At 37.5% G+C, this 19,387-nt stretch overlaps 1 protein-coding gene across 7 annotated transcripts in view; it reads left to right on the top strand.

Annotated features, from left to right (window-relative positions):
* entpd5b (ectonucleoside triphosphate diphosphohydrolase 5b) overlaps window positions 1-19,387 on the top strand; it is a 63,775-nt gene that overhangs the window by 8,182 nt on the left and 36,206 nt on the right. For 2 of the 7 annotated variants that reach the window (XM_055015688.1, XM_055015687.1), the window contains 10 exons: window positions 446-521; window positions 973-1,008; window positions 2,012-2,100; window positions 2,183-2,265; window positions 2,542-2,603; window positions 2,907-3,008; window positions 6,541-6,684; window positions 7,006-7,062; window positions 7,243-7,358; window positions 18,322-18,503. In XM_055015688.1, the coding sequence (XP_054871663.1) occupies window positions 446-521; window positions 973-1,008; window positions 2,012-2,100; window positions 2,183-2,265; window positions 2,542-2,603; window positions 2,907-3,008; window positions 6,541-6,684; window positions 7,006-7,062; window positions 7,243-7,358; window positions 18,322-18,456 (900 nt within the window). In that variant the 3' untranslated portion in view covers window positions 18,457-18,503. Of the gene's footprint in view, window positions 1-445; window positions 522-972; window positions 1,009-2,011; window positions 2,101-2,182; window positions 2,266-2,541; window positions 2,604-2,906; window positions 3,009-6,540; window positions 6,685-7,005; window positions 7,063-7,242; window positions 7,359-7,451; window positions 8,111-12,024; window positions 13,886-18,321; window positions 18,504-19,387 lie in introns of those variants that run through there. The other 5 variants (XM_055015692.1, XM_055015690.1, XM_055015691.1 and 2 more) reach the window with 4 other exon arrangements.

Raw genomic sequence — 19,387 nt, 5'->3', positions numbered from 1 at the left:
ATGCCTGCAGTGGAAAACCTGCCTCTGGTCGAGATCTCTGAGGTGCTGTTTACACACTATCAAGATCCTGTACAGTAGAGTGAATCTCTTTATCAGAGGGGAGTTTGTCTGACACTTTGAAGAGAAAGAACAACCTCTTATCCGGCCGAGCAGCGGGCAGAAAGGGAAAGAATATTTCCAGCGTTATGGCAGGTAGTAGAGAGACAAGGAAAAGTATTGTTATCAGAGTGCTGGGAGCTTAGTGTGGAAGGCTCTTGTGGAGGGGATAAGATAGTAATGGATAGCCCCGGGGCACCTTGAAAGATAAATGATACTTTATTAATCCCCCTGTGGGAATTAATTAATCCCTTCAAGCGGAGGGCACCTCTGGATGAGCTCCCGTTACAATAGATAACATTAAGGCCTTTCCGGCGTTGCTCTCATCCCTCCTTCTCTGCCTCCTCAGGTTCAACATGTGTTTGATGAATCTCCTTTCTTGGTCCCAGACAACAGCGTCAGCATAATGAACGGCACAAACGAAGGTAACGTCTGCCCACTCTACGTCCTGACGAGCAACACTGTCGTCACTCATCACAGCCACTCGTGTCCTGTCTGCAGCGTTTTTGTAGGTGGCATCCCTGAGCTGCCTGCCCTACTTTTAGTCTGCTGTGCAATTTCTCCAAAGGATCCTTGTTTACTGAAGGGATTTAGCTAAATAGCTGTAGATTATAGCGCTCTTTTATGATGACACTTAGAGAAAAATGAAATAGCTTTTCAACCACAAAGTCTTTTTGACCCTAAAAATCAGTAATTATGTGGTGAGAAAGTGTTTTTGTCTGCTGTGCCATGCTGTAATTGATTTGTCAGCGTTTCAGCCCTCTTTAAAAAAATTACAGCTCTGACTTGCATGTGTTGGTATCTTGCTGAATTTGTCGTCAGCTTTTCTAAAATGACTGAAATGACTGTTTTCTGTGGTCATTTCTGCAAATGTAGGAATCCTGGCTTGGATAACTGTGAACTTTCTAACAGGCAAGTATCTGCAACTTAAGTCTACATGAAAACTTACAACACGGAGGCTTTTTTTCCTGATTACAAGGGCTGTAGTCAACAAGAGAAAATGTTGGGTAATCGAAGTGACGATAAAGAGTACACACTACCTGCTAGTTTTGTTCACCTTAATGGATTGTAAATAAACACAGAAGGCTCATATTTACAGCAAATTAACTCATTTTAACCTGGTTATTTGATACTGCTGCTAATGCAGTTACCCATATTCATATGATTTCTGAAAACAGAACTATGTCAACTGGTGTTCTAGTACAAAAACCACTGAGGAATGAGGCACAGACAAATTAGCTGCCGTTTTTAGATGATCTGACATGTTGGTTGTCGAACTGTGATATAAAAATGGCTGTTAGCAAAGTTTGCTCTAAACTTTTTGTTCATCTTTTTGAGAAAAATGCAGCCAAATCAACAGCTTCTTTGACACTGTGTTAGTTAGTTTGGACCTGAACATTCAATATATGTTGAATAGGTTCAACCTGGCAGCCTCCATGAGGTTGGACGAGGTCAAAGTTATTCAGGTAATTTGACTTCCTGCAGCCAAAATAATAAATTAATCCTATAAGGCTGTTGATGTAGTGCTTTTCTCTTTAGAAAAATAACCACAGATGATTGTCCAACCAATGAGAATTTGGTCCCACCAATAGGACCACATCGACCAACCAATCCACTTGGAGACTACAGCCAAACTGATTATATGAAAGTTTTGTGTTTTCTGATCTCAGCTACTGTATTCCAAATTTAACTCGGCGTCTGAAATTACACACCCATGTTCACAAATAGAGGCTGAACACTACGAGGTCCTTGCCTAAAGGGGTTCGCTCTGATCTTTATCAGACTGAACGCTGCAATTTTATACTTGTGCTTCTTACACGTGTGCCAAATAGGCCTTTTGAAGATAGCATCTCAGGTGTAACTGATGAGCTCTTCTCTGTTGTGGCTGCTGGACTAAAGTGGGGAATATTTTCAGGGCACCTGAAAGCACAAAGTAAGAAGACAGTGGGGATTCTGGATTTAGGAGGAGGATCCACACAGATCACTTTCCTGCCCAAACTGAGGGTTAGTTGTTTGCTTATAATATTTCTCTACCTATTAAATGAAGCTGTTATTAGTAACCCACCATGTGTTTCATATTTTGTAGAAAACCATTGAAAGCGCTCCTGTTGCTGATTTCGTTGCCAGATTTGAATTCTTCAACTCAACGTTTGAATTATATACTCACAGGTGACAAATATTATTATGCTGTTCTTTAATCTCTTCTCAGCATCTTCTTAAAGTTTTAAATTGCCTTCTGGTTTTGTCAGAAAAGCCACTAACTTTCTTGTAACTTTGCTTGGATGCGTTTTAATTAGACAAACTTCTAGTATTGTTTAGTCATTAGGATGTGAATAATAGGCTCACACCACTCGTTTGGCCTGTTTTCAGAGTGACTTATTTGTTACATGCACAGTCTGTTCCTGCTTGTTTTGTAACTGTACAACAACCCTTTGTTTCCTGCAGTTATCTCGGACATGGACTAATGGCAGCGCGGCTGGCCACGCTGGGCGCTCTGGGTGCAGAAGGTACTGTGCTGCAGTCATTAGTGTGGGTCACTGTTTGCATTGTGTCACTGAAGGTGGTCTCTCAGGCGATTTTCCTCCCCGCTGCCTGCTTCTCCAAATACGGAGAGGTGTAGGTAACAAGAGGAAGATGCTTATGTGGGATGCGCTTCAAGTCCTCCTTCGTAATAAACAATACAAGTGATACGCGGAGATGAATCACCGAAGGGCTCCAGAGAAAATTTGGTTGATGAGTCAGTCTCAGACCGTGGTGGCATTGTGTGAAGCTGTTAGAGGATTAAACAAGTCCTGTGTGTTTTTTTTCAGGGTTGGAGTGGCAGGTTTTTAAAAGTTCCTGTCTGCCAAAGAAGTTCAGGGATGAATGGAGCTTTGGAGGGCTGACGTACCGAGTGAGCGGGGACCCAGATGGTAAGATCCCATTTGCTGTAAGGGGGCTTTTCATTATGCTAACGTTCGTCCTCTCTCCCTTCACGCCTCTTCCTCTCAGAGAGGATGTGAGGAAGAAAAGTGGGGACAGAAGCTGCCAAATGAGAATTCCTGTTGTTCCGCAGCATCAGTTATTAGCAGCTCAGTTGTATTACTATAAAATCAATATTGATTAGGGTGCAGCATTTATACCGCTTGATAAAAGACTTCCTTGTAGTATACACCTGTTTCTTCACTCTAAGCTCCTCCTGAAATCTCCTTGAGGTGCTTTAAAGTAACTGAAAGATCCTTAATAATGGCAGAGGGAGAATGATTTCTGAAAGGACACCCCAAATATAGTAATTTATCTGTAGACTGAATGAAAATAACATTTGGCAGCACTTCAGAAACATCGTTTAGATTTTCCCTTTAAGTTTCTTCACTTTAAACCAAAAGGACCAGAAACTTCTGATGTAAATGAGGTCATGCATCAGATCTGTGGATCCTTAATGAATGTAAAATCCAATAATCTGAAGTTTAGACTTTAAAACATATTAAATACGTTTGACATTTTAGAATTATGAATTTAACATCACCTAAATACAGTTTTATTAGCCCCAATCTTGATTTTAAGTGTGTTTCATTGAAAAAAAATGTACTGGTCTCACTGTAATAAAGCTACAAACGATAGAACACTAATGCAAACTGTGTAGCCTTGTCATAATTCATCTCTCATCTCCAAATTTTAAAAAAATCGCTCCATCTAGAAGTTCAAATTGTTTCTGTTACTGTCATCTAAAGTGGGTAAGTTCATCGAAATCTAGATTGAAGCCTGCTGCAACTTGTACAAGAAAATGAAGAACTTTGAGTATGAAGGTATTAGTTGCAGGGGAATTTAGAAGAAAAAGATAAAATCGCTGTAAAAAGCCACCAGTAATCACCCAATCCTGTTCTGTATTCACATCTCAAGCATCACCGCGTCCTTCTTGGTCTGCATTAACAACTCTACCAACTCCAGTAAATGACCTCTGGACATATGGACTTATATCTGTATTCAAGAGCACAGCCTTTAAATTTGAGAGCAAAATTTCTTCATTTTGCATTCAGATTTTGTTATGCTCTTCCTACAAACCCTGCCCCAGCTCTGTGGAAACCTTCTCAGAACTGCTGCTCCACAAATATCTTTTGTGCTAGTTTGACTGTATCTCTTCGCTCTCAGACTGATTCTGTGTGCTCGCAAAACTTCTGCTATGTGCTCAGATCTGTGTGAAACCATTCTGTTTACCAATGCCAATGTGACACACCTGCAGTTTGATGCCAAGTTGCCACATTTTGATGCATCAAATGTAAATTTTATGGAACATATTTGTACCATTAATTACATGAGATCACCAAATCATTACCTAATAAAAAACTAAACATAATCCATTTATTTCTATTGTATCAGACTTAAATGTAAAACTATGAAACTAATTTTCCAAAGGTTTCTGTGTGTAGTTTACTGAGTGGCATTTTAATTAACACTTGAACACCAGCCATATTATTATGGGTGTATTTCCACGCCTCTCTATGCTTTTACTAATTAAAATAGAAGGAAACAGCACCATTAAAATAATTATGTACTTGAGGACCTTGATTTGGGTGATTCATTTTGGCAGTGATCTGCTGAACCATAGAACAATAGAACCTCCTGTAAGAGATGCTGGAAAAAAACACAGTGTGCTACTATTATGTCTTGTGATATCAATATCTGTTTGAAAAGATTGGCATCAGGGTCAATCGAAGCATGTTTTAGCTGTTTGTTTCATGGTTGCTGTCACATAGGTTTCTTAAAGCCAGAACACAACTTGTGATGGGAGGCCTCTAAAATGTCTAAAGTGTGGAAATATTTTTAAATTTTAAAACAGAAGCAGTCCAACTTGTAATATCTGCAATGCAAAAGTTTTGAGAGTTAACATAGCTGCATTCAGTACAACCAGTTTGATACAGCAAAACTTAACATTCAGGTTCACTCAGGTAACAGCTGCACCAATCATTTTAAGAGCAGAGAGAAATTTCCTTCAAGACAGCGACAAGGCAAAAAAACAATCACAGAGAAGGTAATTGAATTCACCCCGCTGGATGAGCAGCCCATTGCTCTGTATGGAAAACCAAAAGTGCCATGATTTGCCTGTTTGCACACAGTTTTAAATCAAAACACTGCTTTTTACGCAACACCATAGCTTTAAACAAGGTTCCATGACATTTTAAATCTTTTATCAGATGACACTGCTGCTGGTTTTACCACTTTAAAATTAAATTTTTTAAAATATTTTTTTGTATAGTAGGTTTACTTCAGTGTTACACTAAGAGAAATTATTTATTTGTTGTGACTGTGAATGTATTACTCCAATTTAAAGTAAAATTGTAATTGTATTGCTTATTTTGAGCTATGTAGTTTTACTGCAAAATAATAATAGTAATGATGCAGCACTAAATCAAATTGTAATAGAAGCTGTTTATAAAGACAGATTTTAATTTGTCTCCTTGTTCATTTTGTTAAACAAACAGAAATCAACGCTGCACTCGGTGGAATTGTCATAACTTATTTTACTTGGCCATTTTGTAAAATTAAAATAAGATTAAGAACAGGTTGGATGCAGATAATTATTTGCTTCTCTTTTTAGTTGTTAAACATATGCATTGGGTCGATTTTAATTACTTTAATGTACTTGAAGTGAGTGCTGTATAACTGTCTTGTAGGAAAATCAGATCAGTTTGGGACTCCATAATGGTAGATATTCAGTGTTAAATGACTAAATGAATGGGTTGGGGCCAAAAAACTTGATTGTGACATCACAAATCATATATGAAGGTATTGTAATAAAGAATACAGATCTTAAATTTCTCCTATACTGGTTTGCTGTCCCACCAACTGGCCTAGTCTCCATCATGTCCACTGTGGGATGTTGCTGCTGACCTTCCTCCAGCCCACTGCTTCCAGCTGCACATTTCCACCAATCTACTCTGCATTGCCCTTACTATACTTGATTTGCTCATCTACATATTTTTTAATTTACCACCAGCTATATATGTAGTATATTTAATGCCAGAGCTGTACACCATAGCAGTAAACTATAATCAGTTTCCATGTTAGTTGTACTTTGCATGTATCATCTGTCTTATCATGCATGTATCAAATTGTGTGTTTTATGGTCCTTACATACAACTTTTGGAGCTATGTGAACATTTTGCAGTAGAATTTTACATTGTTGAACACTTAATAATAAAGGTTACTTTTGTTCTTTTTTTGCAAGTATGGGACTGAAATAGGTCCTAAATTGAATTCATAATGGTCTTGAAAAATCTTAAATTGAACTTATTGAAACCTGCAGAAACCCTGATGACAGACAATGCAACAGCCACTCAACATTAGCAGGAACATCAGCAAACGCCATTAAAATGGGCTTAGTCGAATTACACATTATTTCATAACATCGCTGCGACATTAGATGCATAATTTACGCTGCTGTCTTGTGTTTTTCTTCTCCTCCAGGTTATGCAGGATACAAGCTTTGTTATCAGGAAGTACTTAAGGTGGTGAAGGGGATTATTCATCAGCCGTACGAGCTAGAAGACAGCAATGTTTTCTATGCTTTCTCCTATTACTTTGACAGAGCTGTGGATGCAGGCCTTATCGGTAAGTGCGCACACATGCTCGTACCCTCTGTACACACCTCGTATAATTACACAGACCCAGCAGGGTGTTATTACCCATTCCGATGCTCGACATGCCAGACAGAGGCAGAAAAATGTGAGTCATCCGCACCTGTCTCAGGGGATTTGACAAGCTATAGGTGTGTGGGTATTACAGAAATTGCTATCCTCTGCTAGTCCAAGCTTAAAGGCCACACGCTCTATTATTAGTATTATGGAAATTTGCATGTAGATGTGCTCCTGTAATGAATGGTATAGCATTTAAAATGTGAGTAAGATGAACTCAAATCACGCCCTGTTGCAGATGGCGTCCAAGGAGGGATGCTGGAGGTCAGAGACTTCAAGAAGAGAGCCAAAGAGGGTGAGATGGGCGAAGGAATGCATCATGACTCTGGCAGATCCGCAGCTCCCTGTACTTGAGACACTTTGTGCATCTCAATGGAGCTCGTTTCTATCTCAAATCCTGCCCCCGTCCTCTCAGCTGAATACAGATGACTGATTATCCAACCTAACAGGCATGATTTCCCTTTTCTCTGCCTAGTGTGCAATAAGATGACCAAGTACCCTCCCATCAGTCCTTTCCTGTGCATGGACATGACCTACATCACCTGCCTGCTCAAGGATGGCTTCGGCTTTAAGGAGAGCACTGTGCTGCAGGTGAGGCGGTGTTGCACGATAAAACCAGTAGAATTAGGGTGCTTTATATTATGCTAATGTGTCTCCTCGCTCGCTTCCTTCCCTCGTGTCTAGGGATTTCCCAGTCAAGTTTTTTTCCATCTGATTTGAGTCATTTAATATTTAGTATCTGCAGAGACTGAGTCCCAATCCAATACTATTTTCCTGGATGGTGCTCAGCTTAAGTACATTTAAGTTATAAAATCAATCCAATGCATTAAGAAAAAAAGAATTCTGCATTGATGCTGTTCCTTCATGTTACGAAGGTGTTTAAAAGCTTCGATAGGTCTGAAATGTAATGTGGAGATGGAAGGATGTACCAAGGCCCCACAAGCTACAAATCTGTATTCCTTACATGCACATCCGAAAATATATTATAGATGAGCTGAACAAAACTGCTACAACCAAAGGAGAAAATTAGGAGTTGACTATGGGCAGTTCTGTGCTCAGTTCAGCAATGAACACCATGATAAAGACTTGTGTGATGCTTAATGACTTCCTGCCAGAGCTCAAGAATGTGTGTCATCATTTTGGCATGTAAAACAGCAAAAAAAACCCAAAAAAAAACACAACCTTGGCTTGCCATACTTGAAACATGTCACATTGTACCGATGGTTTTAAATGCATATAGAGTAAATGCACTGTAGATTAGCTGTACTATCTGGTGAAGATGAGACACAACTTTTATTATTCTATAAAGAACTTCTTGTGCCAGATGTACACCAGTAAGCTGAGCCTGTTGGTTTTGAGTCTGTTTTTTACTGCAGCAGTCAGAGGAGGAGGTTACTCAGACTGGGTGGTTCTGGGTTGCCGAACAGAGAGTGTTATGTGGGTTTGGCTAGCAACAGGCCACCATGACAAAGAATTATGTGGCGCTTAATGACCTCTGGATGTGTGAGAGATAGAGAGATGTAAAGATGGAGTCAAAGCTTCCAAATGACAAATCCTTATTTTTATGGAAGCTAATCCATTTAACTTGTATCTCTGAAAACTAATTTGCATTAGTCTTGAGAGATGCAAATTAGATGGATTATGTTCTGTCGTTTCTTACTTTAGAATAGCGTTACTTTTTAAGTTAAAAAGTAAGACTATTCTAGAGATACAAGTGGCCTTAAGTAGCTTTACTCGTCACAATCCTGTCTTCCAAAACATAGATGTATATGCAACTAAACTGCATTTCTGCACTTCTCATTTATACTTTGAAAGGAACTTATTTTCATACCAAAAGGTAAGACTAGGACAGAGTGGGAAAGACTTCTAATCTACAGAGCCACATGTGTCCTATTATTCTTACATGTTTTCAGTTAAGAGTTTCTCTTTTCACTCGCTTTGGTTATTTTTAGAAAAATATCACAGTTTGCATTCAAATATGACCCTTTCACAACATGTCTGAAGCTTAATCAGTATTATGCAAATTTGTCTGACTTGAATGTAATACATTCAATTATATGTCAAAGTCCCACAAACCTGCTAATCAAGAGCACAAAACATCATAGTTTAGTATTTCGTCCAAAATGTGGAAAAAAAACCATCGTAGTTTAGTATGTCCTCCAAAATGTCACAAAAAATGTCATAGTGTAGTATGTCGTCCAAAATGTCACAAGAACATCATAGTTTACTATGTCGTCTACAATGGCACAAAAACATCATAGTGTATGTTGTCCAAAATGGCACAAAAACGTCATAGTTTAGTATGTCTTCCAAAATATCACTAAAACGTCATAGTTTAGTATGTCGTTCAATATGTGGCAAAAAAGTCATAGTTTAGTATGTTGTCCGAAATATCGCAAAAAACGTCATAGTTTAGTATGTCGTGCAAAATGTGACAAAAATGTCATAGGTTAGTATGTCGTCCAAAATGTGACAAAAATGTCATTGTCTAGTATGTCGTCCGAAATATCACAAAAAACGTCATAGTTTAGCATGTCATCCAAAATGTGACAAAAATGTCATAGTTTAGTATGTCGTCCGAAATATCGCAAAAAACGTCATAGTTTAGTGTGTCGTCCAAAATGTGACAAAAATGTCATAGTATAGTATGTCGTCCAAAATGTGACAAAAACGACATGTCGTCCGAAATATCACAAAAAACGTCATAGTTTAGTATGTCGTCTAAAATGTGACCAAAACATCATAGTTTAGTATGTCGTCCAAAATGTGACCAAAAAGTCATAGTCTTGTATGTCGTGCGAAATATCACAAAAAATGTCATAGGTTAGTATCTCATCCAAAATGTCACAAAGACGTCATACGGTAGTTTAGTATGTCATCCAAAATGTGACAAAAACGTCATGTCGTCCGAAATATCACAAAAAAACGTCATAGTTTAGTATGTTATCCGAAATATCGCAAAAAAGTCATAGTTTAGTATGTCGTCCAAAATGTGACAAAAAAGTCATAGTTTAGTATGTCGTCCAAAATGTGACAAAAATGTCATAGGTTAGTATGTCGTCCAAAATGCGACCAAAACGTCATAGTTTAGTTTGTCGTCCAAAATGTGACAAAAATGTCATAGTTTAGTATGTCGTCCGAAATATCACAGAAACGTCATAGGTTAGTATGTCGTCCAAAATGTGACAAATGCATCATAGTTTAGTATGTCGTCCAAAATGACAAAAACGTCATAGTTTAGTATGTCGTCCAAAATGTGACAAAAACGTCATAGTTTAGTATGTCATCCAAAATGTGACAAATACGTCATAGTTTAGTATGTCGTCCAAAATATGACAAATACGTCATAGGTTAGTATGTCGTCCAAAATGTGACAAAAATGTCATAGTTTAGTATGTCGTCCAAAATATCACAAAAAAAGTCATAGTTTAGTATGTTGTCCGAAATATCGCAAAAAACGTCATAGTTTAGTGTGTCGTCCAAAATGTGACCAAAACGTCATAGTTTAATGTCGTCCAAAATGTGACCAAAACGTCATTGTCTAGTATGTCATCCAAAATATCACAAAAAGCATCATAGTTTAGTATGTCGTCCAAAATGTGACAAAAACGTCATAGTTTAGTATGTCATCCGAAATATCACAGAAACGTCATAGGTTAGTATGTCGTCCAAAATGTGACAAATGCATCATAGTTTAGTATGTCGTCCAAAATGACAAAAACGTCATAGTTTAGTATGTCGTCCAAAATGTGACAAAAATGTCGTAGGTTAGTATGTCGTCCAAAATGTGGAAAAAAGCATCATAGTTTTGTATGTCGTCCAAAATGTGACAAAAATGTCATATTGATTAAATGTGCCACTTCTTTGACCGTGCATCAGTTCATCGAAGGACACCCTTTAAAGCAAGGATCCATTATTAAAAACATGCTTTTTCTGCATTAGTCAAGACAAAATGCCATTGTGTTCTTATTTATTTGCAGTATTGCATTAACTTTTCCTGATCTTTGTAGTGCCGCATCTTCTTGGAAAACATTGCTTTGCTTGAATTGTAATTGATTAATTACATTTTCAGTGTAGATCTCAACAGAAGAAACCAAACAGTGTTTTTGTAAAAATTGTTTCTGTTTTTCTTCAGCAATTTTGAAAATCTTTCAGGCTCGGTATTTTAAATCAAAGGCCAGATTAAGGAAATTAACTCTAAATGATGCTTTGATACAATATTGAAATTTATCAATGTGATACAAATTATATTAACATTGTCATTTAATGCATCATCTTGCCAGTGGTGTGATAATATATGCATTACTACCACTGTAAGGTACTTCCAAAAGTGCTACAACTGCCACAGGTCATGATTTTTGCAAGCATGATTCATTTGGTTTCTGTGGTCCAGCCACGTCCTTGGAGATATTTCAGGTTCTGCCATGCTGGCAACAATGCCCCGTTCATCCTGCTTCAGGGTGACCAAGTGATTCCAATTAAAGCTGCATGTGTTGTTTACTGAGGCTGGGGTCGTGCAAGTCAAACACTAAGGAGTCTGATCTCACAAGTAGAGAGCAGAACCTTGGATCGCTCTGACTTGAGCCTGTTGAGATAAACACTGAGATCCACTGTCTTACTTTTTACCAGGTGGCTGATCCACTCTGTCTGCACTGTGAGACCTTTCAAATTTTACAGTATGTTTGTGTTGTATATATGTTTTCTAATTGATTTCCCAAACTAAACATAAACCGCATACACACAACTACAGCTTATAATATCAGCAGTGCAGTGCATATATACAGTCTTCCTTGCCTGACATCAGCCTTTGCTCTGGAAGAGAGAAAACGTTTTTACAACATGTTGAAAAATCCCATTTTTTTTCGACATAGTATACTATGGCGTTTTTTTTTTTTGCGCCAAAATTCATGATGCTTTTTTTCAAAGAAAACCTTTCTGGAGTGTTTTTCACAGCCTGCTTTACATTATTTCATCATACGCAATGTTCCCTGTAATTTTTCATGAGTCTGAGCAAACACACAAACTCCCTGAGCGTTCCTTGGACCACTGTGAGCAACATCAGACATGTTCACTGTGGTCACACCAGCATCACATCCATTCAAGTTACATGGTTCATTAAAGGAATCAAATTACAGCATTTACATTTCTGTTAAAACACTTTGTCAACAGGAGCCAGTTGAAGGCTGCAGTGATTTTAGTGACACTACAATGTATAAGAGTGAAGTTATTGAATATTTGTCTCTCTTTACTGTTGCAGTGGTTTTGCAAATTGCAGATGGACCCTGTTCACTCCATAGACACCAGTGTTATTCCTGTAGCTTGAAAGACAGCTACTTTTGATGAAACTGGGCTTGTAGCACATTGTCTGCCTTGCAACAATGGGAAAGAGGCACCGTTTATGTTTTGACAACCTATATCTAACGAGTTATTGATGCTGGAAGTCTGAATCTGTGAATATCTTTCCAACTTTACTGAACTTGGGGCCACTACCACCTAAGGAGTGATATATTTAATTTTGAAAAAAGCATTTAGCCATACTTAAAGCTTTAAGTGCTTTATTAACACAGAACTAAACATTTTGTATTGTTTTATTATCACAGGTTCTGTCTGAAAAGAGGTGGCATCATTTTAAACAGTGAAATCAAACTAACAAAATGTAATGACCAACCAGTGAGCAATACTGGATTCTGCAAAAACATAAACAGCTTTTTAAAAATCTAAATCTTATCTTAACACAGTTAATGTATTAACTTATTTTTGTGTGTATGCATGTATTTATTTATTTAGTACTGTTAACACAGAGTTCTGAGTGAGTTTTTCTTAAGATAGGCAAAGGCCATTTATTGATTACATATAGGCTATTAAATGTTTATTAAAAACTAAAAAGCATTTAAAAAAAACAACTTAGGCATTTATTGAGTCACTAAAATACTGTAGAGTACAGACCACATCAACAAGTAAATTTCCTTCACTAAGCCAGCCCTCTGGACTTCCAGGAAGCTGTGTTCCTATTGGCTGTCCAGGTGGCTGCTTGGTGTTATCAGGAACACCTGAGCAGCTCAGTGTCTTCCTGCTTTATTTAGCTGCAGACAAACATTTCCTCTGCTTCTCCACCACTGAACCGGGTTTGGCTCCGTTGCTTTAATTTGTTCTTTAGGCGTTGGTTTGCAGCTTCCAGCAGTAAAATCATCTTTAATGTGTTTCTTGGTGTGTTTTAGGGCTTTGTACTGGATAGTTGTCTTGGTAAATGTTGTTCTTTAGCCACAGTTAGCACATGCTGGTAATGTGTGCAGTGATTAGTGGATTTGGTACAGCTGAGTTGTGTCTTTATCTTGGCTGTAGTGAGTCTTCAGAGGTTTTTGGTCAGACACATTCTGTATTCTTGTTTGTGAAGCAACGTTGGTTGTCCAGAAGGTAAGAGTTCCTGTCCTGATTCTCTGTTCTCAGAGGTTCTCTGGTAGGCTGCAGGAGACTTTAGTGTTTGGGTTGTACTAGTTTGGTTTTTGTACGGTTTCATTTGGACGACTATCTTGAGGCTCCTCCATGTGGTTTAGTGAGGTTTTCTGGAACAGTTCTACAAAGCAACCTGCAGCAGAAGAGACTTTGAGAGTTTTTAGGAAGTTCTGGAGACCAGACTTTAGAGCAGCAGAAACATTTGTCAGCAGTTTGAGCAGGAGAAGGTGAGCTTCAGAGTAGAAATGAGGAGAAGGAAACCTTCTTGACCCGTGTGGTGAGGTCCTGTACCAAGAGTTTGAGCAGGTTGTGAAGAGTCTGTAGTTCTTTGGTCTGAAAGCACAAGAAGAGTCGACTCATTAAAGGAGAAAACAGGAGATATTGTTGGTTCTTCTGTCGCTCTGCAGTTTCCTTAGACTGAATATCAAGTTTATATTTTAAATGATTTCCCATGTGAGCCCAAGAAGACTTCAATAAACTCCCTCCATCCCCTGGACACAACATATTTTATTACCATGTTAAATCTATTTTTTTAATGTTTTTGAGTTTTAATCATAGTTTTAGCATAGTTTTTTCTCTTTGCTTGTTTAGTTTTGTCATCTGTGTGGAAGGTGCTAAACAAATAAAGTTGAATTGATAAACTGAATAATTGACTAACTCATGATTGTGACAACAGAAGTATTTTCATTGTGATTTAAGGGTTTATTTCATTTTTAAGGTTGGGGTTAAAATCTTGACAGAAAAAGAAGATTAAAGAAATAAACTACATAACAAAAAGCAATTAAATCAAAGGGAAAAAAATTAATACAATAAAACTTTGAAAAAGGTTTATTATTAAAAAGTATTTTTTGAACGTTTAATTATCGAAAATATTTTATCTGTAATTTTGAATATTTGTATTTGAAAAAATTTGTTTCATAGTTACATGTATTGTATCTTGTTTAATTATCTAATTCAATATTTTGTCTGTTTAATAGAATTTAATTGTATTTAATGTTTAACTATATTAAACAAAATATTGAATTAGATAATTAAACAAGATACAATACATGTAACTATGAAATTAAACAAATTTTTTCAAATACAAATATTCAAAATTACAGATAAAATATTTTCGATAATTAAACATTCAAAAAATACAATTAAACAAGAAGAATATTAAACATTTAAAAAAATACAAAACATTTAATTAGATTCTTAAACCTTTAAAAAGACAAAACATTTAATTAAAAAATTAAGTGTTTAATTAGAAAATTACATCTTAAAGACAATAAAACTTCAAATAGGAATTAAACAGAAAATACAATGAAGCGTTTAAAAAGAAAATTAAACATTAAAAGGTGGTAAAACATTTAAAAAGAAAAACCGTAACAAAGATTTAATCAAAAAATTAAACATTGGGAAAGAAAAAGGAATTTTTCAAACAAGCCAATAAAACATTTGAAAAAAACAACAATTAAACATTAAAAAGACAAAACATTTCAAAATCAAATCAGACATTAGAAAAGAATAAAAGGTGAGAAAAGAGCAAAACTAAACATTTAAGGATCAAACTAAAGACAAAACATTTGAAAAGACACCAGTTAAACTTTAGAAGATCAAATTAAACAGAAGAGACAATAAAAGGGTGAAAAAGAGCAAAAACAGATGAAGGTCTTAAAGCGTTTTCTAGTCTGAAATGAAAACATCGTTTCTTCAAACATTTCCTCTTTCTATGTTCTTGGTTTGATTGTGGACAGATTTACTAAGAACTCATTTCAGAAAACTGCTTTCCAGATAACGTCTACTAGTAGTTGAAGGCATTTATCAAACTAATGTTACCTTCTGATCTCCACAAACTTTACTGTTCAGTGAAGAGAATCAAAGTTTGTTAAGGATTTCTAAAAAACCCACAGGTGAAGGTCTGAGAAGAACTCAGATGGATGGTCTAAATGTGAAATCAAAACTCATGGTCACAAGTTTTAAGGCTTCTGTTAACCAGAAAGTTCAACCTAACAGAGAAGTACTGAGAAACTTTTAAATCTTCAGTCCTCAGAGTGTCTGAAGGTTCAAACTAACAGAGAAGTACTGAGAAACTTTTAAAATTTCAGTCCTCAGACTGTCTGAAGGTTCAAAATAACAGAGAAGTACTGAGAAACTTTTAAGATTTCAGTCCTTGGACTGTCTAAAGGTTCAAACTAACAGAGAACTACTCAGAAACTTAGAGGATTTCAGTCCTTGGACTGTCTGAAGGCTCAAACTAACAGAGAACTACTCAGGAACTTAGAAAATTTCCGTCCTCAGACTGTCTGAAGGTTCAAACTAACAGAGAACTACTGTGGGACTTAGAAAATTTCATCCCTCAGACTGTGTGAAAGCTCAGGTCCTGAGGACTTGGGAGGTGTGGAGGCTTTGGAAAGTCTTGGAACTGAAGGTTCCACCCTCCAGCACAAAGCCTGAAGTCCAACCTCCTGAGAAAAACGGTCGAGTCGAGACTCAAGTTAAAAAAAACCTCGAAAACGACAAAAAATAGATGATAAATGCGCAAAAAAAAGAAGAATTAGTATCTGAGCGAATAGCTCAGGGGATAAGAAGACGGACTACCAAGTGGAAGGTCGCAGGTTCAAGACCCACCACCGGCGTTTTTCTTTCTTTGTCTTTGTCAGGATTTTCAAAAAACTTAAGAAGTGTCTGGTCTTGAACCAGCGACCTGCAGCTCCACAGGCAAATCCTTAACTCACTGAGCTACAGATCAGATACAAAGAAATAAATTCGTCGTCCCTTTGGCATCGTAGTTCCTGAAGTGACCACATGGGTGGAGCCAAGGCGGAGTCTGGGTGGAGTCAGGGCGGAGAGTAGGCGGGGAGGTGGGTGGCGGCCTCCCCCCTCTACTCACCCACCTGCCCCCACCACCCACCACACCTTCCCCCGCCCGACGAGTTCTTCGAGTCTCCACGAGTTCTTCGAGTCTCCACGGGTTTTCCCGAGTTTCTGGAGTTTCCACCAGGTCGGAGGCAGAACATGTTGTCATGAAGAGGTGTTGAAGTCGGCCAGGATGGACTGACTTTTTACAGCGACTAGAAGGAAGACCACTAGAAGAGCAGGTCTTTAACCACCATCCATAAAATCCATGGAGTCGGCTCCAGAGAAATGAAGGGAGGTCAACTTTTATCAACCTCCATCCACATGTTCAACTTCATATCTTTACTTGGACATTTTTAGCACCACAAACACTTTATTATCATTTATTAGGACTTTAATGGAATCCACCAGCAGATTTACTTTTTGTTGACAAACTTTATTCTTGTCGTCGTGGGACTGCAGTATTTAAAACTCTTCCTTCTATTTGACCTCATGTTTATTAGTTTTAGTGGAGAAAGTTATTTTAATTGTCGATTAATCTCTTAAAAACCAAATAATAAATTGGATTAGTCAAGAGCTTTAAATTTTTTATTTTGTCATATTTTAAGTATGACAAAAAAATATATAAAAATAAAGCATCTTGAGACAATTTGACCTGTAACTGGCGTTATATAAATAAAATAGAATTTAAATTGTATGTATCTTGTAATGGAGTAATTCTGTCATATATGTTGGAAAACACATTTTCTTTGGCCATTAATCTGTTGTTTTCTCCAGTAATTCATTTCTTGTTTTGGTTTATAAAATGTCAAACCCAAATATATTCAGTTTACTGTCATAAAAACCAAAAAGATTTACATTCATGATGCAGGAATCAGGCAGTTTTTCACTTTTATTCTTAGTTTAGTCAGAAAGATAGTTGATAATGTGTGAATTGTTGCAGCTTGTGAGCTGTAGAAGGTTTTAATCTTTGGGGCCGAGTGTCAGAAAACATTTAGAAACCAACATCAACAAAGGGAAATCCAACTTTTGCATGACAATGTCTAATTAAAGGACATGTAAATGTAAATGTGTGATATTCATCCTCTGGAGCTTTCTCTTCACATCGTCTTCCACCTGGACTGCTTTGGTCGGCAGCATGTGCAACAAATATTTGACAAACTGCACTTTAACATCAATGAATGACACTGAAGTTTAATCTCTACATAAATGAGACTGAGTCTGGATGTGCTGCTCTGTCATTAACTCCTAAGTTTAGGGAAAGTTCAAACAAAAGAGGACAGTTTAGGTAAGACTTGAGAATGAGCTTATTTTGAACAAACATCTCAGACTTTCTGAGCTTCAGCACCTCTAGCAAGATAATTTAACAACAAGCAACTCAAGAGATCCAGAAGTTGGTGAGAGTTAGCTTTAGCTGAGCCAAAGAACATGTGGGACGCTAACCGAGCAAACATTTCAGACTTTTCTCTGTGAATTCTGAGAAATCATTTCCTATTTAATGACAGAGCTACACATCTTAACTCAGTCTCATTAAAACAGACTCTAATTCAGTGTCATCCATCCATATTAAAGTGCAGTTACCCAAAATGTTTGTTGCATGTGCTCCAACAAAACCTGTCCAGGTAGAAGGCCACTTTGACAAACAGGAAGTGGAAGATTCCAAGCAGATTTATAGAAGGGGGAACCAGACTGTACTAAGTGTCGTCGAGTATAGAGGGGTGTTTTGTGGGTTTTTAAGGCTGATAATGATTATTAGTGAGACATTTGGAGTAGATATTCATTTGCAGTAAATTAAAATATTTAAAATCTTGAGTTAAACTTAGAAGAACACAAACTCTAACAGAAAACTTTGTTGATACGTTTTTGTTTTGTTTACAGATGTTAAGTTAAAGGAGTTTTATTCGTTAAGTATAACCAATCAAATCACTCCAGAAGACAGAGCGACCACAGGTAGATAAAGGTTCAGAGCCAAAGTAGCACCATTTTTAAATGTATTTATTACCGTAAATCAGTAAAAAATAAAATACTGATAATCAGTAAATCAGTCAGCCCACAATTACTACAATTCTACAATGTATGTCTCTTTCCTTTGACTTGTTATTTGTACAATATACGATGCATATGATGGCGTTTTTTCATACCAAAGGCTATACTATGATGTTTTCTCAGAGACATACGATGCTTGTTCTGGCCCTGAGCCGCTGCACTCCTCCTTTGTTGTTTTCTGGATTGTACTCAGCTGCATGCCTTCGTCCACCAGGCCTCCGTTGACTCGTCCCGCCTGCCGTCTCTGGAGCTGAAGCTGGATTGGAACAGACCAAAGTACAGTCCAATCACGATGCCAGCTGCCTCTCAAAAGGCTCCTTCATCTGGCAGGTGGCAGCACTTCTTCTGAGGGGAAGCTGAGCTGGCCCAGCAGAACTTTGGAGATGTGTTCCAGTGGTTGGTGGATGTGTGGGGAGATAGAGAGGGACCTTTGAATTGTTCAGAAAGGAAAACAGGAAACCCATTGTTAGTTTTAGTTTAGGGTGCTACTGCGGTGTGTTTTGGGGTTTTAAGAGGTGAACAGGAAGACTTTTTTTTCATATTGATTATCTTTTACTTTGTTCCTGGTTGGAATGTTTAGTAACATTTCAATTATTTGAGAGCAGTCCTAATGAACTGCCTGTAATCTCAATCATCACCTATGAAGGGTCATTCCAAGTTTCATTGTGTCAATCGTACGACGTAGTGTGTAACTGTATGCAGCACAGTGAGCCGGCATACTTGTCGTTTCCGTTTTCACGCCGTCTACAACAACGGAATGCACTGAAACTTTGCCCCCACTAGCTTAGCCTCGCCGTAGCATGCAGCTCAAAGGGGCGTGTCCTATCTACTCATTCATATCTATGAGATCAACGGTGCCTGCACAGAAGGACGCATGTCAATGACATTGATTAGCTGCGTAAATACCATTATATACAGTCTATGGTAAATACGTATGTGAATCACATCATTGGCTGCAGCAGCCAGTCACCAGTCACTCACTGACTCACATTGAAAAATAGCACAGAATGAACTGTTAGGTGTTTATTTTATTTACAATTTAGGTTGGATTTTTTTTTGTGTACGCAGCGCAGATTTTCTGTGCACGGAGACCGTGTCAGCAGTGCGCAATTGCGCAGCTTAGAGGGAACAGTGATCATATGGCATGTTTTTACAACATGTTGAAAAATTGCATTTTTTTTCGACATAGTATACTATGGCCTTTTTTTGCGCCAAAATTCATGATGATTTTTTTTTCAAAGAAAACCTTTCTGGAGTGTTTTTCACGGCCTCCTTTACAT

The sequence above is a fragment of the Amphiprion ocellaris genome, chromosome 12 (genome assembly GCF_022539595.1).
Source record: "Amphiprion ocellaris isolate individual 3 ecotype Okinawa chromosome 12, ASM2253959v1, whole genome shotgun sequence".
Lineage (NCBI taxonomy): Eukaryota > Metazoa > Chordata > Actinopteri > Pomacentridae > Amphiprion > Amphiprion ocellaris.
The sequence above is the reverse complement of the archived record's forward strand: the minus strand, read 5'-3'. Positions and strand labels throughout refer to the sequence as shown.